The sequence below is a fragment of the Gymnogyps californianus genome, chromosome 2 (genome assembly GCF_018139145.2).
Source record: "Gymnogyps californianus isolate 813 chromosome 2, ASM1813914v2, whole genome shotgun sequence".
NCBI classification, from domain to species: domain Eukaryota; kingdom Metazoa; phylum Chordata; class Aves; order Accipitriformes; family Cathartidae; genus Gymnogyps; species Gymnogyps californianus.
Genome location: NC_059472.1, coordinates 28,019,280 through 28,047,242, shown reverse-complemented (window position 1 = coordinate 28,047,242; position 27,963 = coordinate 28,019,280). Strand labels below are relative to the sequence as shown.

Here is a 27,963-nt window from a genome sequence, read left to right as displayed (position 1 = left end):
TGCACTGCCCTGCCAGGCTGGAATTGATGTGCATGGGTCTCTCCTGCCATGACCTGTCTTAGCCTTCTCTGGACAACATCTCCGCCATCCTTTTTTGTCTGAAGGATGGTGCTAACATGTTGAGGCATAAATGGGGCCACCTGCGAGGAAAAGGTACATCGTATTTTTTTCAGCTCATTTCAGAAAGCCTTAGTGACTTTACTTACGTGGCTTCAAAACTAGTAAAAGAATTACTGGTTTTAATTTGTCAGAACACAGCACAGGCAAATGATTTTTACAAGCACTAATAAATAATTACAAATTCTGCTAACACCATGTAAAATTTGGGAAAATCCAAACTTCACGTACAAGAAAGCTGAAATCTACCTAAACTACCATATAAAAAGGAGCAGATAAATGAGAAATCCTAAGTGACGGCTGTTTGGAAGCCTATAGAGATGTGAGATCTGCCCCATTTCAATGATTCAAGCTTCAGTGTGGGCATTACTAGTTGCCAACAGCTTAGTTTTTTCAATATCTGTCTTAACTTATTTTGTGAACTGAATCACAAGAATACAATGTATAATTTATTGGATAGAAAAGGAGTTGTTTTAATTTTTTTAGAGTAAGTTTTTGGCATAAACTGGGAATTTGCATTTTATCCTGCTTCTCTCTGAAGGCTGTAAAATTCAAACTAGATATCTGAGACTAGGACAATGGTGCAATGAATGGTTGTGCTTTTTGTAGAGCAGACCTGAAGATGTCTAGCAGGGACAGGCTCTGAGGAAAGCTGCCAGCCTTGCCAGTGGAAGTTTGGTGCCAGAACTGTGTGTTTCACTGCACATCACATTTTAAGCCACGTTTGTTCATTATTAGTAGTGCCTAAAGAAAGATTTGTGTCATGCAAGGTAGCAAAATAGCATTTCTTAGATGTGTGTCCAAAATTCATTGTGTATTAAGAGCTTTCCTGAATTGTGGTTTTAGTAACTAGAAGAACAGAGACTTCTTTAGGCGTATCTTTTTACGAGCTGATACATTGTTCTTGTAGTAGGATATGCATGAGTTGCAAACTTTGTAATTTATTATTTTAAATTATGTGTAGGAAGATAAAAGCAGTCCTGGTATGTGTAAAAAGCCTTGGCCTGCCGGGTGGCACTTGGCCTGCCAGGTGGCATCTGATGTCTCATGTCTGGAGGTCTGTACCTTCTTCCTATTTCCCAACTCATTGAAAGCAACTTCTGCCTTACAGCAAACAGAACTTGAGCACAGGACAGATGCCATGCTTCCTAGCTCTACGTGCTGTGCATGATGAAACCTGTACAGGCTGGCAGACTGATCTGAATTTGTGATTTGTGCTGTTGATCTTTCTCAGTGCTGCTGCTGCACCTTTGCACTCACTTGCCTCTGACATGTTCTGCAGCCTGCCAGTGTGCCTGCTGCAGCTTTTCTGCCGGCGCCCCATGAGCTGCTGTTCCCCAGAAGCCATGTGGATGGGTGGAGGAGCCCTGGGGAACGAGTGGGACAGATCCCAAAGCCATTCCAGGTGCTGCCAAGGCAACTGTGGTAGTTGCCCACCCTCCAGTCTCTTCATAGTGGAGAGGAAACATGGGACATAAAAGATGAGGACCCACTGGTAGGACATCTGGCTGAGGGAAAAGAGCGTCCTGCTGCTTTCTGAAGGCTCCCTGCTGACTCTTGCCTGTCAGTAGGGAACTAGCTTGGGGTCAGTTAATAATAATAATAATGATAATGATAAGTCTGGCCTACAGAGTCACATTCAGGAATGGTGCTGTCATGCTGCTGCAATCAGTATGGGCTGCCTCTCTTCATGTGCCATTACCTAGAGGTGGCACAGCTGCGGGAAAAGTAATTTTCTACCCCCAGTCCTGAATACACATGCATCTGTAAGGCCATGAATGTTGTTCTAGCTAAAGCCCAGCCCTTCAAGGAAACCCTGAGGCCGCTCAATAGAAGAACTCAGTCCTATCTCCCTTTTCTTTCCTTGGACCCTGAGCCTCCCTCTGTGAGGGAGTAGAATCCATAAACCTGCCCTCTCCAAAATGTTAGGCACGCACAGGAGTGAAATGGAGGAGGGGGCAGCCACACTCAGGACTTGAGGGATACAGAAGAAAGGGTAAGGAGAAAGCTTTGGGGTAGGCATGGGGAAAGGGAGGTAGAGGCTGTGTGCCTGATCCACACAGGGTGTGTGAAGGGTGTGGGGAGGTGACAGACATATGAGCCAGTAAGTCAAAGTCTGCCAGTTCTTTTGTTTAACTCCAGTACTATGAAAGAGGAACAGAGTTTCTGTGCAACTGGAACACTCAGCACTGATTTTGACTGTGGCAGCAAGTGCAGGGTCAGCAAGGACAGTCAGGCACAGTCATGCAGTTCATGCACCACTTCTCTGTCAGGAAGCCCAAGTCTCGGATGTCTGCTACAGTCATGCCATATCTGTGGATGTGGCAGGTGGGACCTTGCTCTGTGAGTGAAAGGGTCGCAAGCACTCGGGAAGACTACCATTTGAAAAGCTGGTTGGTTTCCCCCCCACACCTTCCAATACACAACAGTATTTTGTGCACTCCTCACTTCTTCATAGCAATTCCTAACAGATTTTTCAGCATTTTCACTCCAAGCAGGAATGCTGCTGATGTTTCAGAGCACTGTTCTTGCTGACAATAAAAGCTTTTCTCTGAGTTGTAACAGCTCATAGAGAGCCTTTTAAAATGTACATGTAAAAACGTCTTTCACATGTACATGGGGAAAAATAGAAACATAGGACTATACTTATTATTTTGCACTTGTTACCATTAGATTCCATATGCCATTTTAGCACCTAGTCACTTAGTACTGACTGATCCTCAGTCACTTAGTAGTGGCTGATCCTCGTGTTCTGCTCCCATGCCTTGAGTTAACATGGTTGGTAGAGGTTCCTTGACACGGTCTGTGCGCTATGCTCTGTCCTGCATCAACTTCATGGGAAAGTAAGTAAAGATCTGATTTTACCAAGATGACACAAATGGTGGCCTTTGTTTGTCATTCAGATTCTTGCAGCTAATGGCAGAGGGTGTTCGGCAGTATTTTTTCGACCAAGGTTAATTGCAAGTGCATCTGTTGTAGACGAGGACTGTAGGAGCCTGTGCTGGCTGAGCACTAAGACGCAGGGGGCAGAGGTAAGGAACAGGAGGAAGCACAGGACTTGGCAGAGGTATAGCTGAACTGTTTGATGCATCTGGGCAATGGTGTGAATGAAGACGGCTCTGGAAATAATTGAAGTACTTTTGTTTCCAGGGTAGAGTATCAAAAGCCTTCCTCAGCAGTAATGGAAGTGTAGGCAAGAAACCAGAAAATGTCACAGACTTATTCAGGCGAGTGCACCTCACTTTGCTGTTCCATAAGCAAATGTGTGTATGTGTAGCTATAACACACAGAAGAATTGCTATGAGCAGTAAGTTGGCACAGGAGAATCCTCACTGCAGAAATGCTAGTCAAATTCTGCAAGACTGTAAAAATGAATGAGAAAAATATGTTATAAAGGAAGTCACATTCACTTCTTCACTTTGTCCATCCCGCTTACTTAAAATGCAAATAAACGCATAAATTCCTTTCTTTGCAAAGGAATTAGATTTTGTGTTCACAGAAGAAATGTTCAAGAAAGAAATGTTTTTCATGTACACTGCATGCTTTATGATTGCTCAATGCTGATTTATGTGCTGTCACTGTAAATTTGTGCGAAATGTCGAGTAGGACGTAACCATCAGAGTCAGACCAATAGTAATATTGGAAGCATTAATGAAGAAAACGTTTTGTTTCGTGTTCCAACATGCAGCCTCTACAGAACTAAAACAAAGGGCTGAAGCTGGCTCAGGAGGGGGATATATGAACAACATAAAAGTGCTCTCCAGCTCTAAGAGGGGGCAAATGTCTGACGACAGAGTCCCTCAGCGTAGCACACAATCAAAAAAACAGTTTGGTGCCCCAAATCACAAACAGGACAAATTCAAGTTCAAATTTCAGAGTACAAGTAATTATGCATTCTTGAAAATATGCATTCTGGTTTTTAGGCTATAGTTCATTAACACTGCTCTGACAGAAGAAAAGGATTTTAAGATGAGAGAGGCTCTGATTGAGGAACGTGGTGCTCAGCCTCTCTGTTCTTCCAGCAGAGAACAACATCCCTGCAAAACAATTCTGTTGCCAAAATGTTTCTTGATATATTATAATGTACGTAACCACAGACTTGCAGGCAGCTGGAATTGTGCAATCTTTTCAGGCAGACTTAGAGAGCTCTCAGGGATAAATAACCATCCTTCATAGATAAAAATAAAGGAACTTGGAGGCTGTTTATTCAAAATACTTGTCATATACCTGCTCTGAATAGTGTTTTAAAAAAGCACAGCCATTTCTGTGTGTAAACATTAACTGTAGACCTGTCTCAATCTATCACAGAAAGCATGTTTTTACAAGATGTTACTTGGAAGGAAGATGTTACTTAAAAGGAAGAAATAGGAGGAGCACTGACGATAGAAAGATTTGGATTGGGTTTATTATTTCTTTGGGTCACTGTAGGTTACAGTATGCAACGTGCAACATGATGCAACTCTCCTGCTTGTTTTCCAGTTGGATTACTGAGGCTGCTTGGAGGGATATCTGTGTTTGAACTCAATTATTTCACTTTCCTGCGTGGATTAATACTGGTGAAGTCCTGATGCCCGTACTGATGAAGTCCTGTTATCTGGTGCCTCAACTCAGTCCAGTGACTTAAGACTCTTGACCTGCTGGATCAGCTCCTTCCAGATGCCCTTTGACACGTGAGTACGAATTTTTGCCTTACTATTGGCCTCGTCGTTCATGGAAAACAAAAATCCCAGGTTAGTGCTCTTGCATTCATTAACTTTTTGCTCTGCCCAGAAGACTTTATTTTCTGCATGTTTACTTGTTTCGGTAGATATTGTGCTGTATACCATACTGGCTTTCGAAAAGTACTTCACAGACTGGGCAACATATTGTTTCAGAAGACAAAGCTGAATACATTGGGTAAGTAATTTCTTTCTTTGCTTATTTTTAATCTTAGATTTTTTTTAAAGCTTATTTAATTAAAATAAGATCTTAACACCAGATCAGTCTGTTTTGTGTATCATGCATCATGTCATAAATTATTAGAAAAGCCACAGATATATAATTCTCCAGCTAAGAAAAATAACTGAGCTGATAAATATTTAACAATGAGTAGATTAAATTTAAAAGAAAATATATCCAAAAAAGTAAACAGAAAAACATTAGGTTGTTTAAAATGAAATAATACCTATGATTTTCAGTTAACTACCACTCTTTCCTAGTCTCCTCACTCTGAAAATCTTGCTGTTTTGGCAAGTTATGCCACAAGAATAAACATCTTCCTTGTATACAGTGTTAGTAAAAAGTCTCATTGTGGCTTTCTAAATTAACAAGAAGGAATTAGACTGCATTTGTTTCACATTAACATCTGGGAAAGTGTTGTTCTTGGTTTCAGTGACACGTGGATGAAGGATTTCTTTTTTTTTCCCCAACCTTCCTTTTGTCTTATTCCTATCACAACGTTCTAAGGAATAGACAGCAGCTGATATTTAAGCTGCCTGCTTCTGCCTGCTAATGACCTTAGTTGAGATTGTTTGCAGAAACCACATTCCAGGAGAGTCTGGGATCTTCTTTCTGGAAAGCTCTCATTGATTTTAGTATTCATGCTACTGTAATAAAAATAGCAGCTAAAGGCAAGGCTAAACCAAGAGTGAGAGAAGAGGCTATTCATATTAGTGTTAACTTACCCCCTGGTGAAACAGATGTGTGCTTATTTAGAGCAGCAACTAGAGAGTCACTATTCAATTACAGTAGCCTTTCTGCTAAAGGAAGCAAGCATATCACCTACCCTCTGGTAAGCTGCTGCCTTCTCTTTTTAATACCTTTATAGGTTTGGACTACAGTAGCTTCTCTCTCAAATATCCTCTGTGATTTGCTCTGGGGTGGCGATGGAGTGCTGGGGGTGGAGCAAGTCCCTCCTATGGGAAAACCAGCCTCTGACCACAGTAATGCGATTGGAGCATGTGAAGCATTAACTCATTGAATATTTTTATAAACATAAAATTTAAAAATTGAAAGGAAATATGCTCATTTCCTACTGAGTGGGATATGTTTTCTTCAGAGGAGATCAAAGTGGATTTTTTGTTGTTGTTGTTTGGTTTTTTAATTATTATTGCTAAGTGTTTTATTTTATGCTGTTCCTTCATAATGCATAATCTTGTTTTGTTTGCTTGATCTCCTCTCTCACTGAAAAATGTTCAACAGTATAATCTGCCATGAATACTCCCTTTAAGACCTGTTGATGCTCAGGCTCAGCAACAATGTTTTAAAGTTTGATCTACACATTTTTTGTCATGTTGAAAACTGCTGGCTTATCTGATTTTATGTTCCAATAGCTATTAATAAAAATGTATATGGTTGGGTTTTTTTTTTTTGTCAGTCTGCTACACGCAGGAGAAAATTACCCAGAGTGTACTTGGAGAAAATAAGAGATTGCTCGTAAGTTTTAAAATAGCTTTCTACACATGTATTGATTTCTAATACAAATATAATTAAAATATGCTAGATTTTGTTTTTAAATGTCATCCTTAATGTCATTAACTTTCTGACTGAAACTAGAAAATACTAGGGTTTTGTCAGTTTTATTGCCTGGTTTGACTTTGCTATGTTCATTGATAGCATAGCAGACTTTCATTATTGAGAAATTATGTGGCAGTAGACAACAATCACCTAAACAAAAGGCCATGAAATTACTGAAATAATATTAAGGAGTAAGTTTGATGTCCAGCATGTTCCAACATCTTTGATAGGGGATGACTTTCTAAATGCTCTCAGTTTCCAAGGGAATCTGCTGAAGGGAACAATACTTGGTCTCTGAGAGAGATCCTCTGATTTATTTACTAGTATTTCTTGAATTAAAAGCTGAGAATTTCAAAATGTGCTAACAAACAGAAGCAGTTTGGTCCCTCTGGAATTCTATGGAGCAGTTTATAAGATATCACACTTCCGTAACCCCTGACTAAGCCTTGCTTAATCGTTTGGCAAAGGTTAATTGCCTCAAGAAGGAGGCAATCACTCATGAGGCTGTAGATCCCTGAAGGATGGGAAGTGTCTGAGAAAATCCTGCCCTGCCAAACCATTCCTGCACTAATTTATGGAAGAACTGTCTTTGGTTGCAACTCTGGTTTTCAACTACTATCAAGCTGTCTGTTCTTCCTTCACTTTTCTGTATGACTTCTGGCATTGGCTTGACTAAAAAATGAGCTATTGAGAATTACCTGTATATGGTGTTATTGTTTTCTTTAACTTCTCAGGTGTTGGTCTACAAGTTATTTTCTGTTGCTCTTTGTGCATACAGCTGGGAGGTAAACATAAGATTGCAAGGGATTTAGGGCCATTATGCCTGTCTGTGCTCTCAAGGCATTCTGCTTTTTCTCTGAGAGAAAAATTTTCCTCCATTTGTTGAGGGAGCCCCTAAGGAAGAGCAGAACCTGCATGAAAACAGGGTTCTGAAGTTCTGTAGTAGAGATCACTTGTTGACACAAGGCACAGGCAAGTGTTTGCAGCTGTTTCATTTAGGCTGCTGCAGCATCTGAGGCACAACAGCATGTTGATGCCTGTCTGAATCTCTGATTTCCAGAAAGCAATAGCTCTTTCTGATTGTCACAGTCCATGGGGACCAAGAGAGCAGGGACCTTCCTTCGTATCAGGAAGCTTTTATGTCTTACTCTTCAGACTTCATACACAAGAGCTATTGAAATACCTGTACTTATATTTTTGATGCCATAAAGTTTTATTATTGCAGTAGGGTTAGCCTTTAAATACTCAACCATCCTAAAGCAGAATGCGAGAATGCAAAGAACCTCCCGTTTTGAATTACTGCATAATTAAATCTTTTTGTTCTCAGGAAGCCACACTGAATTCCTCTCTGCTAGAGGATTGACCATAAGGATTTGTTACCTCTTATAATACAGGATTTTCCAACTGAAAATGGCCACCCCCTGTAAGAAGTCATCTTGTTACAGCTCTGATGGTTGTCCCCAGCACGTAAGCCCTCCCAGACCTTAGCTCGTACTGGCTCTCACTTGGATTATGTGCACCCTCAAAATGTGACCTACAGAGATGCCCAAGTGACAGAGAACAGAGTCATGCTTGAACAGCTAGGCTTCTTAGCTTAAGCTTTTTGGCACACCAGTTTGAGGCAGAAGCAGCAGTGATGGTCCCAGAAAGGGGAGATGGTAGCATAAGGATGAAGTGACAGTGATGACAGCAGGGCAGGACTATGGGCCAGGTTCAGTAGGAACAAAATGTGAAAAAAATATGAAACTACAAATGAGGGAAAGGATTAGACCATGGCAACAGATATTGGGCATGTCCTCAAATTGTTTTCATCACTGCCTGGGTTGTAACAGCAGTAAATTCTTTACACATTTAACAAAAAATACTTCTTTTGTTATTATACAAGAAGATCTGTACAGGACACTATTTCCTATATTCCGCTAATTTTCTTAATAGCATGAAGACTTTGCTGAGAACTAGCATGAGTCCTGCCTCAGTCAAACCTTGTTTATTTAAGGAAGACATAGTCCTGAATAAAGAAATCAATAACAGCTTCAACATTGTGACCCCACTGGATGAAATCAGTGCACTGTCAAAGCTAGTGGGAATATTGCTATTGACTTGAGGGGACAGGGGTGGGACAGGCAGAAGCTGTTTAAAAGATTTTGTTCTCAAATTGCTACTTTCTTACAGATTTTCAGCTGATATAAATTGGGGTAACTTAACTACAGTGAAGTTACACATCTTGGTTATGGAAACTGAGTCTCTTATCCTTTGATTCTCAGGCTGTACCTATTCGTAGACTTAAATCAGGGTCTGGTTAAAAGTTTTGCTAATGTGACATCTCTCAAAGTACAGAAGTTTGAACTGTTTCTTCTTCTAATTGTTTTTCTTTCAAAATGGTTCCATACACAGTCACTTATTTATGAAAGAAATATTTCCCTACACAGCTCTGGTTACACATTTTTAGAGATCTGAAATAAACTTTTGTTAGCACAAGAGAGAAGAAAAATATATGCAAAACATTGTTACTTAAGAAAATAATTTAATCTTTACCTTTGTGCTCTCATGAAACCTGCAGATTGTAAAAGTTCTACTAGCCTCAAGTAGCATTGCCAGTTTAAATGCTCAAATTCCCTTTAGCTACCAGGTCATCTGTACTAGACATCAAAGTTCAGGTTTGATATCATGTATTCAAGTTACCTGAACTACTGACAACCTACCAATTGCATTATGTATCCTACTTTACAGGAAAATAACTTCATCTCATTTATCAGTGAGACTTCATTTCAGGAAAACTGATATGACCACTACTTGCATAGCTTCACATTCACATCACCTCAGGAACAGCTGCATTTTGAATTCTCACTCCCTTTGAGCTGTACCCACTTAAACATTTGTGCACTTTGGCTCAGAGCCAGAGCTCTGAATAACCCACATTTAAAAAGAAAAAAAAAAAAGAAAAAAAAAGAGAAAAATTCCCAAATCAGGCACAAGAAGCACAAGGTGATTTTCAACCAGCTCTGCTGCCAAAGTAGTATTACTACAGAGTTCTGCCCAAATTTCTGGCATGCTGCTGTCCTGATGGGCTCTCCGGACAGCTGCTATCACAGGAGGGCGTTTCTGCCAACATTTCACATAGCCATGGAAAGCAGAAACGGAGCCAGGAGGTTCTGGAAGTATTAGCTCGTATTTTGGGGTGGGGGGGGATGGGGGGGTGACTTCTTTTCCCTCCTTTCTTTCACACAAGCAGAAAAATTCTGTAAATCATAGGAAACAGGAAATGCTTATCAGGAATTTTAAGGAAGATACATGACTGGTGTATTGGATGTCTGAAATTCCTCCCCCCAGACCACGGTGATGTTTTTTATTCTTAGAGGGACAAAGTGAGAACAAAGAGGAGTCACCTGTGTGTAAAGAGGAGGTCAGCAAAAGATGGGAGACTCAGCAGTCACTCTTGAACACCTATGGCAAGAATTAATATTTAACATTAGTCCAGCGTTTCCACGGTGCTCCTGCAGTTAGAGAAAGTGCCATTGGGATGAGAAAAGCATTTAATCTTTAAAGAGAGTTTGACATCTTTTAATCTTTAATCCTCATCAGGCCTCATTAGTTATTTGATCAACTAGGAAACTGAGTTGGAAAAAGGTTGGAAAAGAACACATATAATTATAAATTATTCAGGGCTGCTAAAACAGACATACTTTACAAAGGAAAGCAAACCTTTCGGGAAGTTTGGGGAGGGCAGGTTGGTTGTTTTAAACTGGCCATTGACCCATGTTTTAACAACATAAATCTGTGATCAAATGTTTTTGGCCAGTGTCGTGTGGAGGAGCTTTGTTCTACTCAGAGAACTTGGCTTTAGCTGATAGGATTTTGAGGAAGTTTTCTTTGGAAGTGTTTTAGAGTGTGTGTGGAGGGAGGGGAGGGAAGGAGAAATAAATTTCTTTTGACACAGGCACCAAAAAAAATCCATTGTTCTAAGTAAGCATCATTATGAGTCAGCAGGACCCAAGAGTTGAGACAGTCGCTGCAGTCCCAGCTGTTACATGTCGCTTCCCCATCCCTGAGGACCTCGGCCCCAGAGGGGTGCGATGTGTACACAAGGCTCATTTATCGACACAGCTATGCAGTTACGTCGTTCTTCCCAGCTCCCAGCATAGTTGGATCCTAGCCTGTGAGCACTGGAGTGGGAAGCTTTTACAGTCATGTTTTGTTGGACTCCCTTATACAAAAGTGTTCCAGGGACAGGGTGTTCAAAACTCAATCCCTATGCATGCTAGTGGCTTCTACCCAGAAGTCAAATGAGGTTAATAAGTAAAAAAGCTGCATTATTCACTGCAGCAGCAATCTCATCTCTAGGAACAGCTAAAGCTCTTTTCTTTATCCTCATATTAACATTAAGCTCCTGAGGCTTCAGGTTTTGAATGTCTTTTTCTCTCTTTTCTCCTGTGTTCCTCAGCAGATAATTTTCAGACGGATGTGATTTGATGAAACAAATAATAATGAAATAAAGTTCTTCCTGGGATGACAGCAAAATTTAGAGAGCGGTATACCTGTAGGGGATACTCCAGCTGTATTAGAACATGTTTCCAAGGGTACAGTGTCTCCTTCTTCCCTAAAATAACTTCAAATAACATAATGTAGAATTACAATTCAAGATAAATAATAAAAGTGAACTGAGAGTTCATGAAAGCTTCAGGATCTATAACCAAGGACAGTGGCCTCACATTTATCCATTTAAAAACGTACAGAACAGTGAAAGCTAAGAAAATTCACTAGTATGTGGTTCCTGGACTGCAAGATAAAAACAGGCAAAATAATTGTTCTTTGTACCATTTATGCTTTGTATGCTAATTATCTTATCCGTGTTTCTGATGCCATGTGCATTACAAAAGATGTTCTCTCCTCTTGTTTTCAGGTAATGATAGTTGAGGATGCCAGCCCCCTGGCGAATATGCTGCAATAAAAAATCCAGAACTAAGAATGGAAAAGCTGAAATGGACAATATGGCCGAGACAAGTGAAAAAATGCAGATGAAAAAAGAAATCACGTTACTAAATGGAGTTTCTTTAATTGTAGGGAACATGATTGGCTCTGGGATATTTGTATCACCCAGAGGTGTTTTAATGTACAGTGCTTCCTATGGACTCTCTCTAGTCATCTGGGCCCTTGGCGGGATGTTTTCACTGTTCGGAGCTTTGTGTTACGCTGAATTGGGAACATCCATTGTTAAATCTGGAGGCAGTTATGCTTATATCCTGGAAGCATTTGGTGCCTTTGTGGCCTTCATCAGACTCTGGTCTTCCTTGCTAATTATCGAACCAACAACTCAGGCAGTGATAGCAATCACGTTTGCTAACTACATTGTTCAACCAATTTTTCCTCATTGTGAGCCACCATATGATGCAGTCAGGTTGATTGCAGCTGCTTGTATATGTAAGTAAAGTTATGATTCCTAGAAATTAAGAACTATAATTCTAGGTGCCCAGAGAGATTTTTCTGAATTTCTATTCCTTTGCCTTCTGTGAAAATAATTATTGCCTCTCTGAAACATGTTCTTACGAACTAATAATCTTTTATTCAGATGGATTTTATTTGGGGCTGGGATTATGAGAGGGGAGAGGAGAATTACAACAATTTGGCTGGGGGAAACTATGACTGCTGATTAAAGGTACATATATCTTTATGGATCATTGGCCTAATTGGCAGCCCACATTTGGTCCATGCTCTCTTGGTTGGAAGGGACCTTTAAAGGTCATCTAGTCCAACCCCCTTGCAAGGAGCAGGGACACCTTCAACTAGATCATGTTGCTCAGAGCCCCGTCCAACCTAACCTTGAATGTTTCCAGGGATGGGCCATCTACCGCCTCTCTGGGCAACCTGTTCCAGTGTTTCACCACCTTCATCATAAAAAATTTCTTCCTTATATCTAGTCTGAATCTACCCTCTTTTGGTTTAAAACCATTACCCCTTGTCCTATCGCAACAGGCCCTGCTAAAAAGTCTGTCCCCATCTTTCTTATAGGCCCCCTCTTAAGTACTGAAAGGCTGCAATAAGGTCTGCCCAGAGCCTTCTCTGCTCCAGGCTGAACAACCCCAACTCTCTCAGCCCTTTCCTCATGGGAGAGGTTCTCCATTCCTCTGATCATTTTTGTGGCCCTCCTCTGGACCCGCTCCAACAGGTCCATGTCTTTCCTGTGCTGAGAACTCCAGAGCTGGACACAGTACTCCAGGTGGGGTCTCACCAGAGCAGAGGGGCAGAATCACCTCCCTTGACGTGCTGACCACGCTTCTTCTGATGCAGCCCAGGATACGGTTGGCCTTCTGGGCTGCAAGCGCACATTGTTGGCTCATGTCCAGCTTTTCATCCACCAGTACCCCCAAGTCCTTCTCCGCAGGGCTGCTCTCCATCCCTTCATCCCCCAGCCTGTATTGATACTGGGGGTTGTCCCAACCCAGGTGCAGGACCTTGCACTTGGCCTTGTTGAACCTCATGAGGTTCACATCGGTCCACTTCTCGACCTTGCCCAGGTCCCTCTGGATGCCATCCCATCCCTCAGGCGTGTCAACTGCACCACTCAGCTTGGTGTCGTCTGCAAACTTGCTGAGGGTGCATTCCATCCCACTGTCTAGGTCATTGATGAAGATATTAAACAGTACTGGTCCCAATATGGATGCCTTAGGGACACCACTCGTCACTGATCTCCATCTGGACATTGAGCTGTTGACCACTACCCTCTGGATGCAATCATCCAACCAATTCCTCATCCAGCGAACAGTCCACCCATCAAATCCATATCTGTCCAATTTAGAGAGAAGGATGTTGTGGAGGACTGTGTCAAAGGCCTTACAGAAGTCCAGTTAGACGACATCCGTAGCTCTTCCCTTGTCCACTGATGTAGTCGCTCCATCACCAAAGGCCACCAGGTTGGTCAGGCAGGACTTGCCCTTGGTGAAGCCATGCTGGCTGTCTCGAATCACCTCCCTGTCCTCCATGTGCCTTGGCATAGCTTCTAGGAGGATCTGTTCCATGATCTTCCCAGGCACAGAGGTGAGGCTGACAGGTCGGTAGTTCCCAGGGTCCTCCTTTCGACCCTTTTTAAAAATGGGTGCAATGTTTCCCTTTTTCCAGTCACCAGGGACTTCATCTGACTGCCATGACTTTTCAAATATCATAGAGAGTGGCTTGGCAACTCCATCAGCCAATTCCCTCAGGACCCTGGGATGCATCTTGTCAGGTCCCATAGACTTATGTATGTTCAGGTTCCTCAGGTGGTCACAAACCTGATCTTCTCTTACAGTGGGAGGGACTTTGCTCCTCCAGTCCCTGCCTTGAGGGCCATCCACTCGAGAGGTGTGGGAAGAGAGGTTGCCAGTGAAGACCGAGGCAAAAAAGTTGTTGAGTACCTCAGCCTTCTCCTTGTCTGTTGTTACTGGTTTTCCAGTCTTGCTCATCACAGGGATTACACTTTCTCTGACGTTCCTTTTCTGGCTGTCATACCTGTAGAAGCCCTTCCTATTATTCTTTGCATCCCTTGCCAAGTTCAGCTCCATCAGCACCTTGGCCTTCCTGACCCCATCCCTACACAACTGGGCAGCGGCCCTATACTCTTCCCAGGATACCTGTCCCTGCTTCTGCTGCCTGTGCATTTCCTTCTTGCCCTTTAGTTTGACCAGCAGAAGTCATTATTTACAGACAGTATTAAAATTATATTCAAACCTGACACTAGGCATGAACAATCATTGTATAACCTATTGGGGTTTTTTAATACCAGAATAAAACCAAAATTCTGTCCCCATTGCACAATGTTGGTATATTAATAGGAAATACTGTGTGGGCAAATCAGGTCCTGCTTCTCTAAATAGGTCTATTATTACCTTCACAGCTGACAGGACACTCTGTCAAATATGCAGAGTCACTCGTGATAATGATGGCAAGAAATTCTTTGAGCATCTGTGGTTGGATGCTAATTTCCTTGCTATATAAAAAGGTTTCTAAATGGTTTTCATTTTAAGCATTACAAAACTTTTTCTTCCTCTCAAAACTGAAGGGGAGATTATAGGCAGGTCAAAGAAACAGAAGCAAAGACCAACAAGGCTGCTAGAGAAGAAATAGCCCATTCTGATCCATGCTTGAGAGCACTCTGGACTGCCCATGCTGCATTTGTCCGGCTCTATTCTCCAGCAGCTGGGCTTCTTATGTGGTATCAATGCATACCCTTACCTTTCCTCATTTATCTCTGTTTTGAATTATGGAGTTGCAAGAGAGATAAGTTGCCCGTGATGCCGTGTGTGTGTGCTAGAGTGAGAGGAGGTGGGCACGCGGCTTGGCCCCTGGCTGGACCTGCTGCTGGCCAAGCAGCAGCACTTGTCACAGCACTTTATCTGCTCATCAGGGTTTAACTTCTGTGACAAAACTGAATACAAAGAATATGGCAGAAGTAGGAAAGGAAAAATCCCACCCACTCTCTGCAACCAACTACTTTGTTATTTCTATTAGATCCTGTCAAAATTGAGGCTTGAGAGAACTCTGTAAGTACTTCTGTAATCTTCAGACTCAGGGTCAAAGTGTGAATGACAGCTTCTAAGCCCTGGGCAAAGAGTAACAGCATGCTGACCTGGCTCAATTCAGTATCTTGTCCACAGCATCCAAACTTTTTGGTGCAGAAGCTATCCTTACTCTGTATGTAGACTAGAGCTCGAATCAGCATGGAGAACTTCAGGAAAAACTTCAATTCAAATAAAGGATATAAAGACATTTCAGCTTCTGCATGTGAGCAACTCTGTTGACTTTAATAAAATTTAAAGATTATTTAAAAGGAGCAGGAGTTAGTCCTAAAATTCAAAAGCTGATATGTTTTGTCTTATCTACTGTCATGAAAACAGTATCCTTCAGAAAACCGTTGTGTAAATTTTAAACCAGGTATTTCATTCATTTTAATAAATCTAGGTGGTCCTGAAATGGTGAAATTTGATTCTGTTTTATTCTTTGAAAGATGGGTGGTATCTGGACGGATGCTTTAAGTGATGTAAAACATACAGTGCTCCTCTCATGCACATTCTTTTTCTCTGCAGGTTCCTTAACGTTTATTAATTGTGTTAATGTGAAGTGGGGAACCCGTGTACAAGATGTTTTCACATATGCAAAAGTTATGGCTCTTATCTTGGTGATATCTGTTGGCCTTTACAAAATCGGTAAAGGTAAGAATAATTTTCATTTACTTAAATTCTTAAAAATGAACCATATATGAGTTTCTAAATCTGTGCAGGAAGATCAGACTCCTTAAGACTTACATATGAAGTAAGTCTTCATGGAAAAAACTGTCTGCCGTAGGAAGATCAGAGGAATTTTACAGCTTGTTAAACAATGGGGGTTTAATTATTATTCTATCCTTAGTGTGGCAAACCAACACACGCCAAGTTCTGCGTTGTTTGGGCTGAATAGCAAATAGCAGCTGAATTAACATCAGTTTAGTGCTAACTAGTTTAAAGTCAGCCTCAGTGTCTCTGATTCATGCTTGTTAAAGGCTAGCATTGCTACTTGTCCTATGACTGGACAACACAGCAGAAATTGCTGGACGCGTCCTTTGCATTGCTCCTCACCCCCCACTCTCCCTGCCCTGCCCATGGCAGAGAGCCGCCGCAGCGCCCTGCGAGGGGAGAGGATCGGGGAGGGGGGAACTCGTCCTTTCCTTCATTGGTGAGAGGGCATGCTTGTTCCTAGAAACAAGGGAGAAGACTGTAACAGTGCAGTCCTGTGAATCACTGTGGTATTGTAAGACATCACAGGACAGATGAGCCACCTCGTATCAGCAGTAACTGGACTGAACTGAATACACTGAAAAGCTGGAGACTAGTTTGTTCCGGTGCTGCCTCTGATCTTTGCATGACAATAGATTTGATTTTATTAATTTGGGCCTCTGGTACAGTGAAGTCTCTTCCAACTCTAGCTCTATTGCTTCGTTACTAAGGTTTCTTCATTTTCCTTTCCCATGAAATTCCTAAATAGCCATTGTATCTTTATTCAGTTGAAATAAAGATGGTTTCCCCTCTTCAGTTTAGGAATTGTCTTTTTCTCCTGCTGAAACTAGCTTATAAAACCTAACAAGTGTTCTTGCTTTTCCATGTTTGTTGGCCTTCTCCTTTCCTTAACTGCAGTCGCATCAGTTGTTACGCTGTAAAGCTACATCAGACTTTAAGAGAGCTTTTTTGTTTAGCCATTATCCGTGCATGTCAGTTGTCACTGGTTTGTTCAAGTCTAAAGAAACCTGAACAAACTAACCCAGTCCTAAGGGCAGGAACGTGAAGATGCAGAGGAAAAGCGTTGCTTAAGAGCCACAGTTACATGAAGGAGTAGTTCCCCTCATAAAGCTGCTGCGATTTTACAAAGGTGTAAGTCCGTGATGTCAACCCTATAGTAGCTTTGCCCTGTCCCCACAGTCACAAATTTACCCGTGCTTTCAAATTGCCTCCTTCAAAACTCCCAGCCCGCTTGCTGGCGTGCAGCTGCCACGATGCAGTTTGGCCCAGGGACAGTTCCCTCTGCTCCTGCATCCATATAGCCCACACCAGTCCCTTTGCGTTGCTCCGTGGGGTCAGGGAGGGTAAAGGCAGAGAGGAAACATTATTGTGAAGAACACAAAATGCTGAGGGCTTTTAGTGGTAGTAAAGGTCTCGTCTCTGCTTTGTTTAAGCAGAATCGAGCACTTAAATACAGAAAGGACTGGGAGGACAAATGATGTAGACTTCAGGAGGAAGCTGTGACCAGGTCAATGCACTCTTTTAAACTCAGCAGCTGTTTTAATGAAAAGAACAGTTATGACGTTTTAGCCCTGCTGTATTCCTTCTGATGTGCTCTTGTTTTAAAACACTGTGAATGGATCTGATTTTGAATATGAGCTGTCTTTAGTAAAAAAAAGCTTTTCTTGGTCCTTTTGAATTTTTCTTTTTTTTCCTTCCAACCATTTTCTTCCCCAAAGTGTGTGTACATCTCGTAGCTTCACCTTCCTCAGTTCGAACAGTCTCCTGGTAGTTACTACTCTTCAGAAGACTGAATTGCTTTTGTGGTATCTATAAACTCCTTAGTTTAACCACAGGGTGAAGTACTTTCATTTTACAACAAAGACCTTACTTTCTTCCCTAATAGAGGTTTCAGCATGTTTCTGTCTTCCTTGATACTTAACACACTTCCATTTATATTAGATAGTTGACTGACTTTCTGCAAAATCAGTAAGGGCTTTCTTCCTCTTTCCAGAATTGCAATGAAGGCTCATGCAGTTTCATTAATATTTCATCAACATTTCATCTATTTTGCAGCATTCTGCAGGGTGTCGTCTCAACCAATTGAGCTAAACTAGAGGAGAATTTTGAAAGGAAAGATTTTTCAGGTCTTCTCTCTTAATTTTGGGGAACACCTTTGTGGGGCAGAGAATCCCACTGAGAACCATGCCTCCAGGATTTCCCCCTCCAGTGGCCACTAATTCATCTGGTGAAAACAAAAGCACAGATATGAGGAAGGAATATGAGACAGATTCAGGAACTGAAATTGGGTTTCCCAAGTGCCTCTGCCTGGCTGACAGGGCATAGCATGACCTCAGTATGGCTCCCTCCTTCGGTAGGCTAGACAGCGATGCCAAGAGATGAGGATGCCATGAATTCTGGTAGAATTACAAAAGTCACATCCAAATAACAAACACGGGAAAACGTCTTCTGCTGTCTCGCTGTACAAGTGTAGCTGTCTGAATGTCTGACTGAAACTTTCCTGTTTGTCAAGTGAAAATATAAGCTGTGCACTCTGAGAAATAATGATGAAGCCTGGATGCAGTGGGTTTTTATTTCCTTTTAGTTAGCTGAGACTTTTAGTGTAGTGTCCTTCTACATCGTACTCTTTGAAATGTAACAAGCAATTGGTACCTGCTCTTTGTACAGGAGAAACAGAAAACCTGAGAGCTCCGTTCGAGGGCTCAGCAACAAACTCAGGGATGATCGCCCTGGCTTTGTACTCTGCCCTCTTCTCCTACTCGGGATGGGACACGCTCAACTATGTCACCGAGGAAATGCAGAATCCTCAGAGGTAAATGCGTGCTTTTCCTTTGAATTGGTGAAGTGTCCTGGTAAGACGGGTGATGGCAGGACAAGCCGCTCTGTATTTGTTTCTGATTGGAAATTAGTCAAACTATTTTCTCTGCAAAAACCTTCTTCTTTTCAAAAGAAGGAATAAGTATGAGAACTCTTTCTGATTATTGTCCTCACTCACCAATTGTATCACACTAATAAATCACTTGTCTGCATATATGTATTTTACACCTTACACTTGTCGTGGTTTAACCCCAGCCAGCAACTAAGCACCACACAGCCACTTCCCCCTCCCCCCTCCCAGCGGGATGGGGAGGAGGAAAAAAAAAAGGTAAAACTCGTCGGTTGAGATAAGAACAATTTAATAACTAAAGTAAAATAAAATACACTACGAACTGAGAATAATAATAATAATAATATAATAATAGTAATGAAAAGGAATATAACAAAAAAAAAGAAAGAACACCCAAGAAAAGACAAGTGATGCACAATGCAATTGCTCACCACCTGCTGACCGATGCCCAAGCAGCGATCCACCCCTCCCGGCCAACTCCCCCAGTTTATATACTGGGCATGACGTTCCATGGTATGGAATACCCCTTTGGCTAGTTCGGGTCAGCTGTCCTGGCCATGCTCCCTCCCAGCTTCTTGCACACCTGCTTGCTGGCAGAGCATGGGAAGCTGAAAAATCCTTAACTTAAGCGCTACTTAGCAACAACTAAACCATCAGCATGTTATCAACATTATTCTCACACTAAATCCAAAACACAGCACTGTACCAGCTAGTAAGAAGAAAACTAACTCTGTCCCAGCTGAAACCAGGACACACTTCAGACCAGAATTTTTAAAGGAGGAGAACAAATCCCTGCTGAAAGCAGGGAAAAGTGCGGGTCCACCTAGCCCTCTAAAATTCCCTACTTCTTTTCAGTCAGACAGAATTTTTTTTTTTTTTTCAAGGACTGGTTTTGCTACCAGTAGAGTAAGACTGTGTCAGGCTTATGACTGTTTTATCATGTGATCTTCAGCATTACTGTTTATGTGCAAAATGTTTAATTTTGCTAAAGATGAAAGCTTAAGTAAAAAACCAAAAAAGTCCACAGTAGCACTGGAAATATCATCTCCTCCCCTCTATACAGAGTTGTGTGCCTCACCTACTCAGACTGATATAGTCCACCTTGTCTTGGGACATGCATAGGTTATGAGTCAGAAAAAAATGCTACGATCAAGAAAACACCTAAGTGTGCATTTAAATCTCATTGCTTAAGTGGTCTCTTAAATTGCTTCACATAAAAGACAGTACATAAAATTTACAGGTATAAATGTACATTTTTTTCTCTAAAACTTGTGACAGAACAACAAGCAGCCAACTAAGCTGCTATGGAATTGTTCCACACATGGCTGAATGTTATTTTGTAACCCCAAAATTACAAAATGATGGATTACAAAAAGTGATAGAGGTATCCATTCACAAATGTTTGAATTTGGGAACAATCTTCTATTTAAATAGTCCTTATTTAAAGAATATGAAATAATTTTGCCATTTTCCTTTTGCAGGAATCTACCTCTTTCTATTGCAATTTCAATGCCTATTGTGACTATTATTTACTTGTTGACTAATATTGCATACTACGTAGTGTTGGACATGTCAGCTCTCCTCACAAGTGATGCAGTGGCTGTGGTAAGTTGTATAAAATAATTAAAACAGAAGTTACTGTATGGATGACACTGCAGAAAAATCTCAGGTAGCATACTTCTCGGCAAAACAACTGAAATATTTCCATGTTGAAGGTTGTTGCTTTGTTTTGAACTTTGTTTTCATGTAAGAGTACCAGTATGCTAGCAGGTGCATATAAAGAATATATCCAATAAATCTGCTCTTGTAAAATCCTCTTATATACTCTATAAATCCTACTCCTAACAGTACTTCATTGTAGAAGATGCTTTTGCTAGGGCCAGACAGAGAAAGAGCTATGGAAAGGCTGGGTGGTTTAAGAACGAGAGGTTTTTGCTATCATTCTAATGTGTGTGATGTTTAATGCTGCAGGATCACAGCAATATTTTCAACACAAAAACGTTCAGTGAAATGCTTTTTAATACCTTATCAATATTTCATACAAAAGTACAATTATAACTCGGGGATTACTACAGTCAGGATTTGTCAGAATACATTAGAGCAAATACATCATCTTCTATTATCTCATTGACTTCATCTAGGCTTAGAAATTTTTTTTTAAATCTTTTTTAAATGTATCTGCCATTTTTATTTTGATACTGATCAGTTTTTACAAATTCTAATTTCCCAAGTCATTATCGGGTGTCATAAAAAAGCATGGGCTATGACAGTATATTTGGGCTGGTGTGTTTTCATGACAGTTTCTCAGGATTGTCCATATGCTTAACGTAACAGGCATTATTTTCTTTTTCTGCTACAGACGTTTGGCGGTGAAACCCTTAGTTATGCTAAGTGGATAATTCCTATAGCAGTGGCCATGTCTTGCTATAGTGGCTTAAACTCATCAATAATTGCAGCATCTAGGTATGAAATATAAGATCTATTTCAAATAATTGAAAAGGAATCATTCATTATTAATCTGCATTCTTTACTACTGCATTGTAAAAGTGACACAGTTAATTTTTGCCATGTCAAGTCATTCATTTACAATGGAAGGATTGTTACGATCTGACATGTCTTCTCGTGATCAGCACCAATTGATAAACTAAAGCCACTTGAGAAGACAGCAGCATTTACAACAGAGTAATAAAAGCAGTAATGCTGCCTTTGTCAGAAAGCAACAAGCTATTCCTTGGCTCACTGTCTGGTTGAGTTTTCTTATTCTTTTTTTTAGGCTTTTTTATGTTGGAGCCAGGGAAGGACACCTCCCTGACAGTCTCAGCTTGATTCATATAAAGTGCTTCACACCAGTCCCTGCTCTCCTCTTCAATGTAAGTGACAGCCCAGCCCCGTGCCGGCCAGGGGTTTGGACCCGGGGAGTATAACACCTCGCTTCTGCTCGGTGTTTCTTTCTCCCAGGCTTCTCCTGAGCTGGAGACATCTTCGTCAAAGGCCCACAATTTCTAAAACTCATTGAGGGTGGTGGTGTTATTTTGTCTGGTGGGGTTTTCTTCAGTGCAAAAAGAATGGCTTGATTCACATTCATATGCTCTCTGAACAAGATTAGTGAGGTGTAAGTACAACAGCATTACTTAGAAAATAGAGAATGGCTAAACTTCACAAACCCGACACCTCTTCAGCCAAATGTGGTGGTCTCACTGCTGTGTTTAAGGAAGAGCTACCAGCATGTTTCAGACAGCATATTTGCAGATTTCTCAGAGTTTTAAGTACATCCTTCTTACAAGGACCTGCTCTCCTGAGTCCAGACAAGTATGTTGGAAACAGGCCATTTTATAACTTTGCTACCTCTATTTTATAAGACATGTCTTTATTTTCACATTAAAAAGTCTTTGTTTTTATTACCTCTAGGGCTTAATGACTTTGCTTTATCTCCTTGTGGAAGATGTTTTCCTCCTCATTAATTACTACTGCTTCAACTACTGGCTCTTTGTGGGCCTGTCTATTGCAGGACTAATATATTTGAGATATACTCAGCCGCATAGACCACGGCCTATTAAAGTAAGTAAACAAGAGAGGAAACAAGCCCTAAAAGCCAGCTAATGCACGTGTTTATGTGATCCTTAATATCACAACCATAACATTACCAGTTATGTTATAGACTATTTATCAGCCATAGAAATCCTTTCAACATACAAGATAAGAAATGAAGGAGCAAAACCCATTTGCGTTTCCACAAGAACATCTGTTCTGGTACTTTTGCTGTGAGGTTGAAATTATATTTACCATTTCTTTTTCCTTTCATTCAACCTTATAACTATCTTTATTTCAAAATAAATAAGGGGTTCTTAGCCCATCCTGGAACAACCCCCTTTTGTATTGTTCACAGTGGACCTCAGCAAAGCTAGTGATGGGGTCTCCAGAGAGGTTAACACTGATCAAACTTACATGACTTAAGAAATTCAGCAAAATCCCTCCAAAACCCATAAATGCCCAAAATTCTGTTCATGCAGAAGTTCAAAAGCTTGAACAATCAAATGTATTTTGATTGTTCCCTCCCACTGCATAGTGGTCATAGACAGTAAAATGCAAGTTTAATGACTGACTGTAGAAGAGCCTCTGGCTATCAGTTAGGAGAGGGAGACTGCACAGGAACAAAGCGCACCTAAAACTTGTTTCTAGTTTTAATCCAGTGATTGTCCGGGAAGCAGGGACGGAAACGCACAGCTTCCCCCAGGCACACAAAACCACGCGCTGGCTCCCCTTTCACTGCACTCTGTTGGCTCCATGACCTGCATTTCGACTCTGCAGTGATGCAGTAAAAATTATGAGAAATCCAAATTAACACCCAGCATTTCTTCCTTGTCATTCTCTCTTCCTAACCTCCTGCACCATTTTTACCAACACATTTTTTTCCATTTAAGTGTAACATCCTGATTATAAAAAACACATGGTTCAAACAAAGGCATAAAATATCCTAAGCACCTACTGCTAGAAAACTTTCCAGCCTTCCAGAGCAGACCAAATTTTCCTGAAGCATGTTCATATTTCATTTCCAAACTCTCCCCCAAAATATGTGGAAGATTTAATCTTGCCTTCTGGGCAGTTTTGCTACTGACTCTACTAAAGCAAGTATTACAGTCAGATTATAGATAATGACTGTTTAATTCCTATCAGCATTTGCCAGCTTAGTCAACGGCACAAATCCGCATACACTTTTTCCTTTTCTGAAATGTAGCAGTTGGTTTTCATCAACTTACATTTTTAACCTTTATAAGGAAAAAGAAGTATTTATATCAGTAAACTCTCAGGAGTTTCAGCTAGTATTCAAATGTCAACTCCTGGACTCTTGAGAAGGCTCATTACTACAGCCAGTGAAAAATATTTTAGGGAAAAATAAATCCATAAAGAGGTTATTGCAACTTTCCTTATTTGTGGTATGATATTCGTTAAGTGCCCAGGCAAAATGGTTGTAAATCAGTCCATTAGTTCTGTAGCATCAACATGGTAATTAAAAGTCTAGCTGAGTTAGTTCCCAATCAAAATTACAATTAAAAATTTGCACTTGAAGTTAGAGGGAAAACTACCCATTACTGCTCAGTTTTCAAGTACTGCTTTCAAGATTGATCTCTTACTAATTGGAAAGGAATTGAGCTTGTGCAGGCCTGACAAAAACAAAATGGTCAGATACTCAGGTGTGTACCAAATAAGAGGCTCTCAACAGCATACGCAGAAGCTAGCAAATTGTACTGACTGTAGGCAGTCAAAAGATTCAGCACATAGTAGTCTTATAGTCAATAGCTATATTTTTATTATTGACATGTCTAATCTGCAAAGCCTGACATTTTTACAATACAGTATTTACTGCATCTTTTAATAAATGTTGGATTTTTTTTTTGTCTCCACAGCTTAACCTCTTCTTCCCTATAGTATACTGTTTATGTTCCCTCTTCCTGGTCATAGTTCCTCTCTACAGCGACACAATCAATTCCCTTATTGGCATTGGTATTGCCCTCTCAGGCATTCCTGCATATTATTTGGGAGTCTATCTGCCAGTTGAAAAAAGACCTAAATGTCTACAGTGGCTCTCTGGTAAGCAACATCATCTTGCCCTAGTCAGTGTGCCAAAATCTTGAATGCTTGGTCAGAAGAAAGAAAGAATAATTTTTCCTAGAATCCTTTTTCTTTATGCAGTTTTGCAATGCTTTTCTATACGACATGTCTGAGATCATTTGCTTCATCACATGGTCCTGAAAACAAAACCATGCATACCTGTACAAAACAGTCCAATATGTGGATATAATATGGTCATCTAATATTCATGGTGTTGAGCCATTTCAATATGTTGGCTCAGTAAAAGCCATGTAGGATTGTGAAGACTGAACGCATGCAGTTTGATACCCTGGAAGGCAGAAATACCAGGACACCATTGCTGCACTTTCTGTCCAAGGAATGGAACATCTGAGTCAGAGGAGTCCATGCATTTTCGTAAATTATGAAATAATGAATTATTGGCCTGAAGGGTAGTTTCCACTCCTCAAATTCAGGCAGTCTTGAAAAGCAAAACTTTAATACTTTTATTCAGTTTGAACTCAGCTATCAATCGGACAATTCAATGAAAATGTTGATGAAAGTCTGATTAAACAAGACGTTCTGTTTAATTATTGAGCTCCTTTGCCTTTAGCTACTTATAACATGTGCTTAATCAAATTGATTAAGGTGTTTTAAGATTTTCCTAATATGTGTGTAGTGCTTTCAAATCCTCAAAATCCATATATTTGTCTAAGAAATATTATAACTTTGTCTCACACTTTTTTGCTATGTATTACAGCTACAACAACAAAATATGTTCAGATGCTCTTCTACTGTGCTCTGTCGGACCTGGACATAGACATGGAACCTAGAGCAGCTAAGAGTAGATAGAGTTGTCTTGACATTGAGAGTTGTGTCTTGACATTTCCTATCCGGAGCAATTTTTGTCATCTGAAGTTCTGCTCATGTGTTCAGTTATACTAAAGCAGTAACCACTGTACTACGCATCAGTTTGATGTCTGTTAATTTGTGCTTGTTTTATAAACCACTCTGTTTTACAGGATTTTTAAAAAAAATTCTGTTTGTTAATAGTGAGTTATCATGTAACATTTTGAAACTATAAAGCACTGTATGAACAAACATTTATTAGTAGATAAGTGCTAAATATTAGATGAATTGCAAAATCATAATAAAAAGTATTAGGTCTAGTCACAATCCTAACAAATAAATTGATAAATATAACAAAAGACAGACCAGATATTTGCAAGATTCAAAACCTGAGTTGGGAAGTAGAAGCCACAGTGTACTTCTAAAAATATAACTAAATTCTTAGCCAAAGTAAAAAATATATAATTCAAACTGGTAGACATGATTTGAGTCAATGTAGTATTAGTGTTAAACTATTCTAATGCATAATTCCTGGCATACATAGTTTACCAAAAGGAGAAAACCAAAGTTTTCGGTCATTTAAATTCTGTGAGAAATTCTTATTTGATGATATCCCACATTCATTACCTTTTTGCGGAAGAGGCATTTTCAACGAATAAATTATACCATTGTAACCAAAGTGCTTTTGCTTTCCAGCAGAACAACCTGCCATGGAGCACTGTAAGGGACAGAGTCGTGTTCCAGCTAGCGTATATTCAGGGAAAACACTTCACCTTTTCATAGTGTCCATTGCTTGCCTAGAAGTATCGAAGGTGTGACCCCATGAATCATACTAATTTTTTTCCACAGTGGAACTTATTTAAGGAATTCACAAGGAGAAATTAAAAACATTGATGTTTACAAAATCCCTTGAGCCCCTGCCCAGCTCTTCAGGCCCCACCAGTTCCTGCTGGCACGGTAACCTGCAGGTCTCCTACTGAGCACGCAGAGAGCCTCCAGCACCGGCTGCCAGGTCTTCACATCACGTAGATGCCTGTTGCACAATACCCAGCAGAGGCACATGCACTGGACAAGTGCACCCACCAGTGGGTGCCATGAAAGAAAAGGGTAGTTAAGAACTAGGATCATTCTCTGGAACATTAAGTTTTTCAATGATGTGGCATACAGGAATGTGCAACTAGTGCTAATTCTTAGTCTCCTGAAATGGAAGAGACAACAACTGTCACTAAAAAAAAGCCATCAGCCTTGCAACCTAGACCATAAAAACAGCTGCTCCAGCTCTAATATGGCTTGTTGGTATGTAGTACCGTTTGTTATCCTTGTTGGCAAGTCATACTTCCTTTCTGTAATTATATTTGAATATAACATACATTGTTTTTAATTTGAGTTTCATCATTGCTATTCAATTAACTCCAATTAAGGTAATTTAATCTTATACAAGTCCCTGTAGCTTCTAGCATTATTGTCTTTTATTGATATCTGCCCAGAAAAAGAGCAATGCAATAGGCAATCGTTGCTATTTAAATCTCTCTTCATTCCCTCCCCACATTGTAAAGTCATTTGCAGGATTGTGATTTCGTGCATCTCCAACACAGTGTTTGCTGACAGGGCTCCTGTGAAACCTTCTATTTGCATTTCAATGACATCTGCTGTTGCAGTTTCCTTTCAGCAGGGTTTTCTTTTGATACAAAGTATGAACAATAAAAATGCACTAGATTAAGGTAAACATGAAGATATAAGAGATGCATGTTTTGCTTTTTGGAAGCCACAGCTTTCGAGCACTAAAATCACAAGTATCACAATCACAAAACACGAAGAGGAAAGAAGACCTAGGGTGTAGTTTAGCTTTCCCAACTCAGAACATCCCCATGTACTCTTTGCACACACGACACATACTTCTGTTACCATATAGCACCATTTTGATCCTGCTCTATGATTGTAGGGAAATATTGCATTTTTGCCTCATCTCTTACAAAGCACTGTTTAACGACAGAGCTGCGGTTCCAGACTGTATCAGGGCACAAGGAGAGTACAAAACCTACAAGTCGGTACCAAACTAAACGTGACAGTCTTTGCCTCCACAGAGTTCAAAGTCACGCTTGGTGCTGAGCTATGTGTCACACCAAGACAGCAACTGTACCATCCTCTGAAGTTTTTCCTTGCAGGACTAAAGTTCCTAAGTGATTTGAGACACCTGAGGTGACATCTCGGGTGGTAACAGATAGCAGGCACTACACGTAGTGTAATAAGGGCTATGGACTAAGACCATTTCCATAGAGAATTCTGAGCTGAGAATCTTCTTTCTTTGTCTGTTTTTTGCCAAAATCTGTTTTTGCATGAATCTGTTAACTTTCTGGGCATGACGCACAAGCCTTAGTTTTCTTTCTTTCTGGACAGAAGGAAAGTAGTAGTCAGATGCAAGGTTATAAATGTGAAGAATGTTTATTGAAATTCTCTACGGACATCGGAATCTCAGAAATGTTAATGTGTTTGTTGATGTTTCACTCCTTACAAATAATGCATGTAAGTTATTGTCAAATATCTAAAGCAAGTCATAGATGCTGAAGTGTTTAAATAAATAAACATTTGATCCTTGGCAAATGCTGTAGTTGTGTGGTTTTAAAGCAGAAAAATAGTACTGTGAATGAAATTTGCCCTGCCATATATCTCACAAGTTGGTTTGCCAGGAAAGCAATGAGACTCTTATTTGTGTCCTCTGTAACACAACAAAATAAGCATTTATGGAAGGAAAAATTTCTAGTTACTCCAGGTGGGACTCTTTCTCACTGCAGTTATGAGCAATTC

General features: G+C 40.5%; 1 protein-coding gene across 5 annotated transcripts; it reads left to right on the top strand.

Moving 5' to 3' along the window:
• The first annotated feature begins 96 nt into the window (after positions 1 to 96).
• On the top strand, positions 97 to 27,750 carry LOC127012614 (Y+L amino acid transporter 2-like). 5 transcript variants are annotated; one of them, XM_050890832.1, is made up of 14 exons: positions 97 to 153; positions 4,597 to 4,787; positions 4,925 to 5,013; positions 6,473 to 6,531; positions 7,940 to 8,079; positions 11,513 to 12,030; positions 15,669 to 15,794; positions 18,522 to 18,666; positions 20,223 to 20,346; positions 21,101 to 21,204; positions 21,515 to 21,611; positions 22,150 to 22,299; positions 24,147 to 24,330; positions 25,070 to 27,750. In XM_050890832.1, exons 6-14 carry the CDS (start codon positions 11,529 to 11,531, stop codon positions 25,159 to 25,161), a joined length of 1,524 nt encoding a protein of 507 aa, XP_050746789.1. In that variant the 5' UTR covers positions 97 to 153; positions 4,597 to 4,787; positions 4,925 to 5,013; positions 6,473 to 6,531; positions 7,940 to 8,079; positions 11,513 to 11,528; the 3' UTR covers positions 25,162 to 27,750. The 5 variants fall into 5 exon arrangements, with proteins under 5 accessions (XP_050746789.1, XP_050746788.1, XP_050746790.1 ...); XM_050890831.1 differs by lacking the exon at positions 97 to 153 and having other exon boundaries at positions 4,589 to 4,787; XM_050890833.1 differs by lacking the exons at positions 97 to 153; positions 6,473 to 6,531; positions 7,940 to 8,079 and having other exon boundaries at positions 4,589 to 4,787.
• The last annotated feature ends 213 nt before the right edge of the window (positions 27,751 to 27,963 follow it).

Excerpts from the sequence above, each read along its gene's own strand:
- LOC127012614 (XM_050890832.1), top strand. The coding sequence starts at position 11,529 with ATGCCAGCCCCCTGGCGAATATGCTGCAATAAAAAATCCAGAACTAAG. Across the intron at positions 12,031-15,668 it reads GATTGCAGCTGCTTGTATAT|GTTCCTTAACGTTTATTAAT; the intron begins GTAAGTAAAGTT and ends TTTTCTCTGCAG. Across the intron at positions 21,205-21,514 it reads TCAATAATTGCAGCATCTAG|GCTTTTTTATGTTGGAGCCA; the intron begins GTATGAAATATA and ends TCTTTTTTTTAG.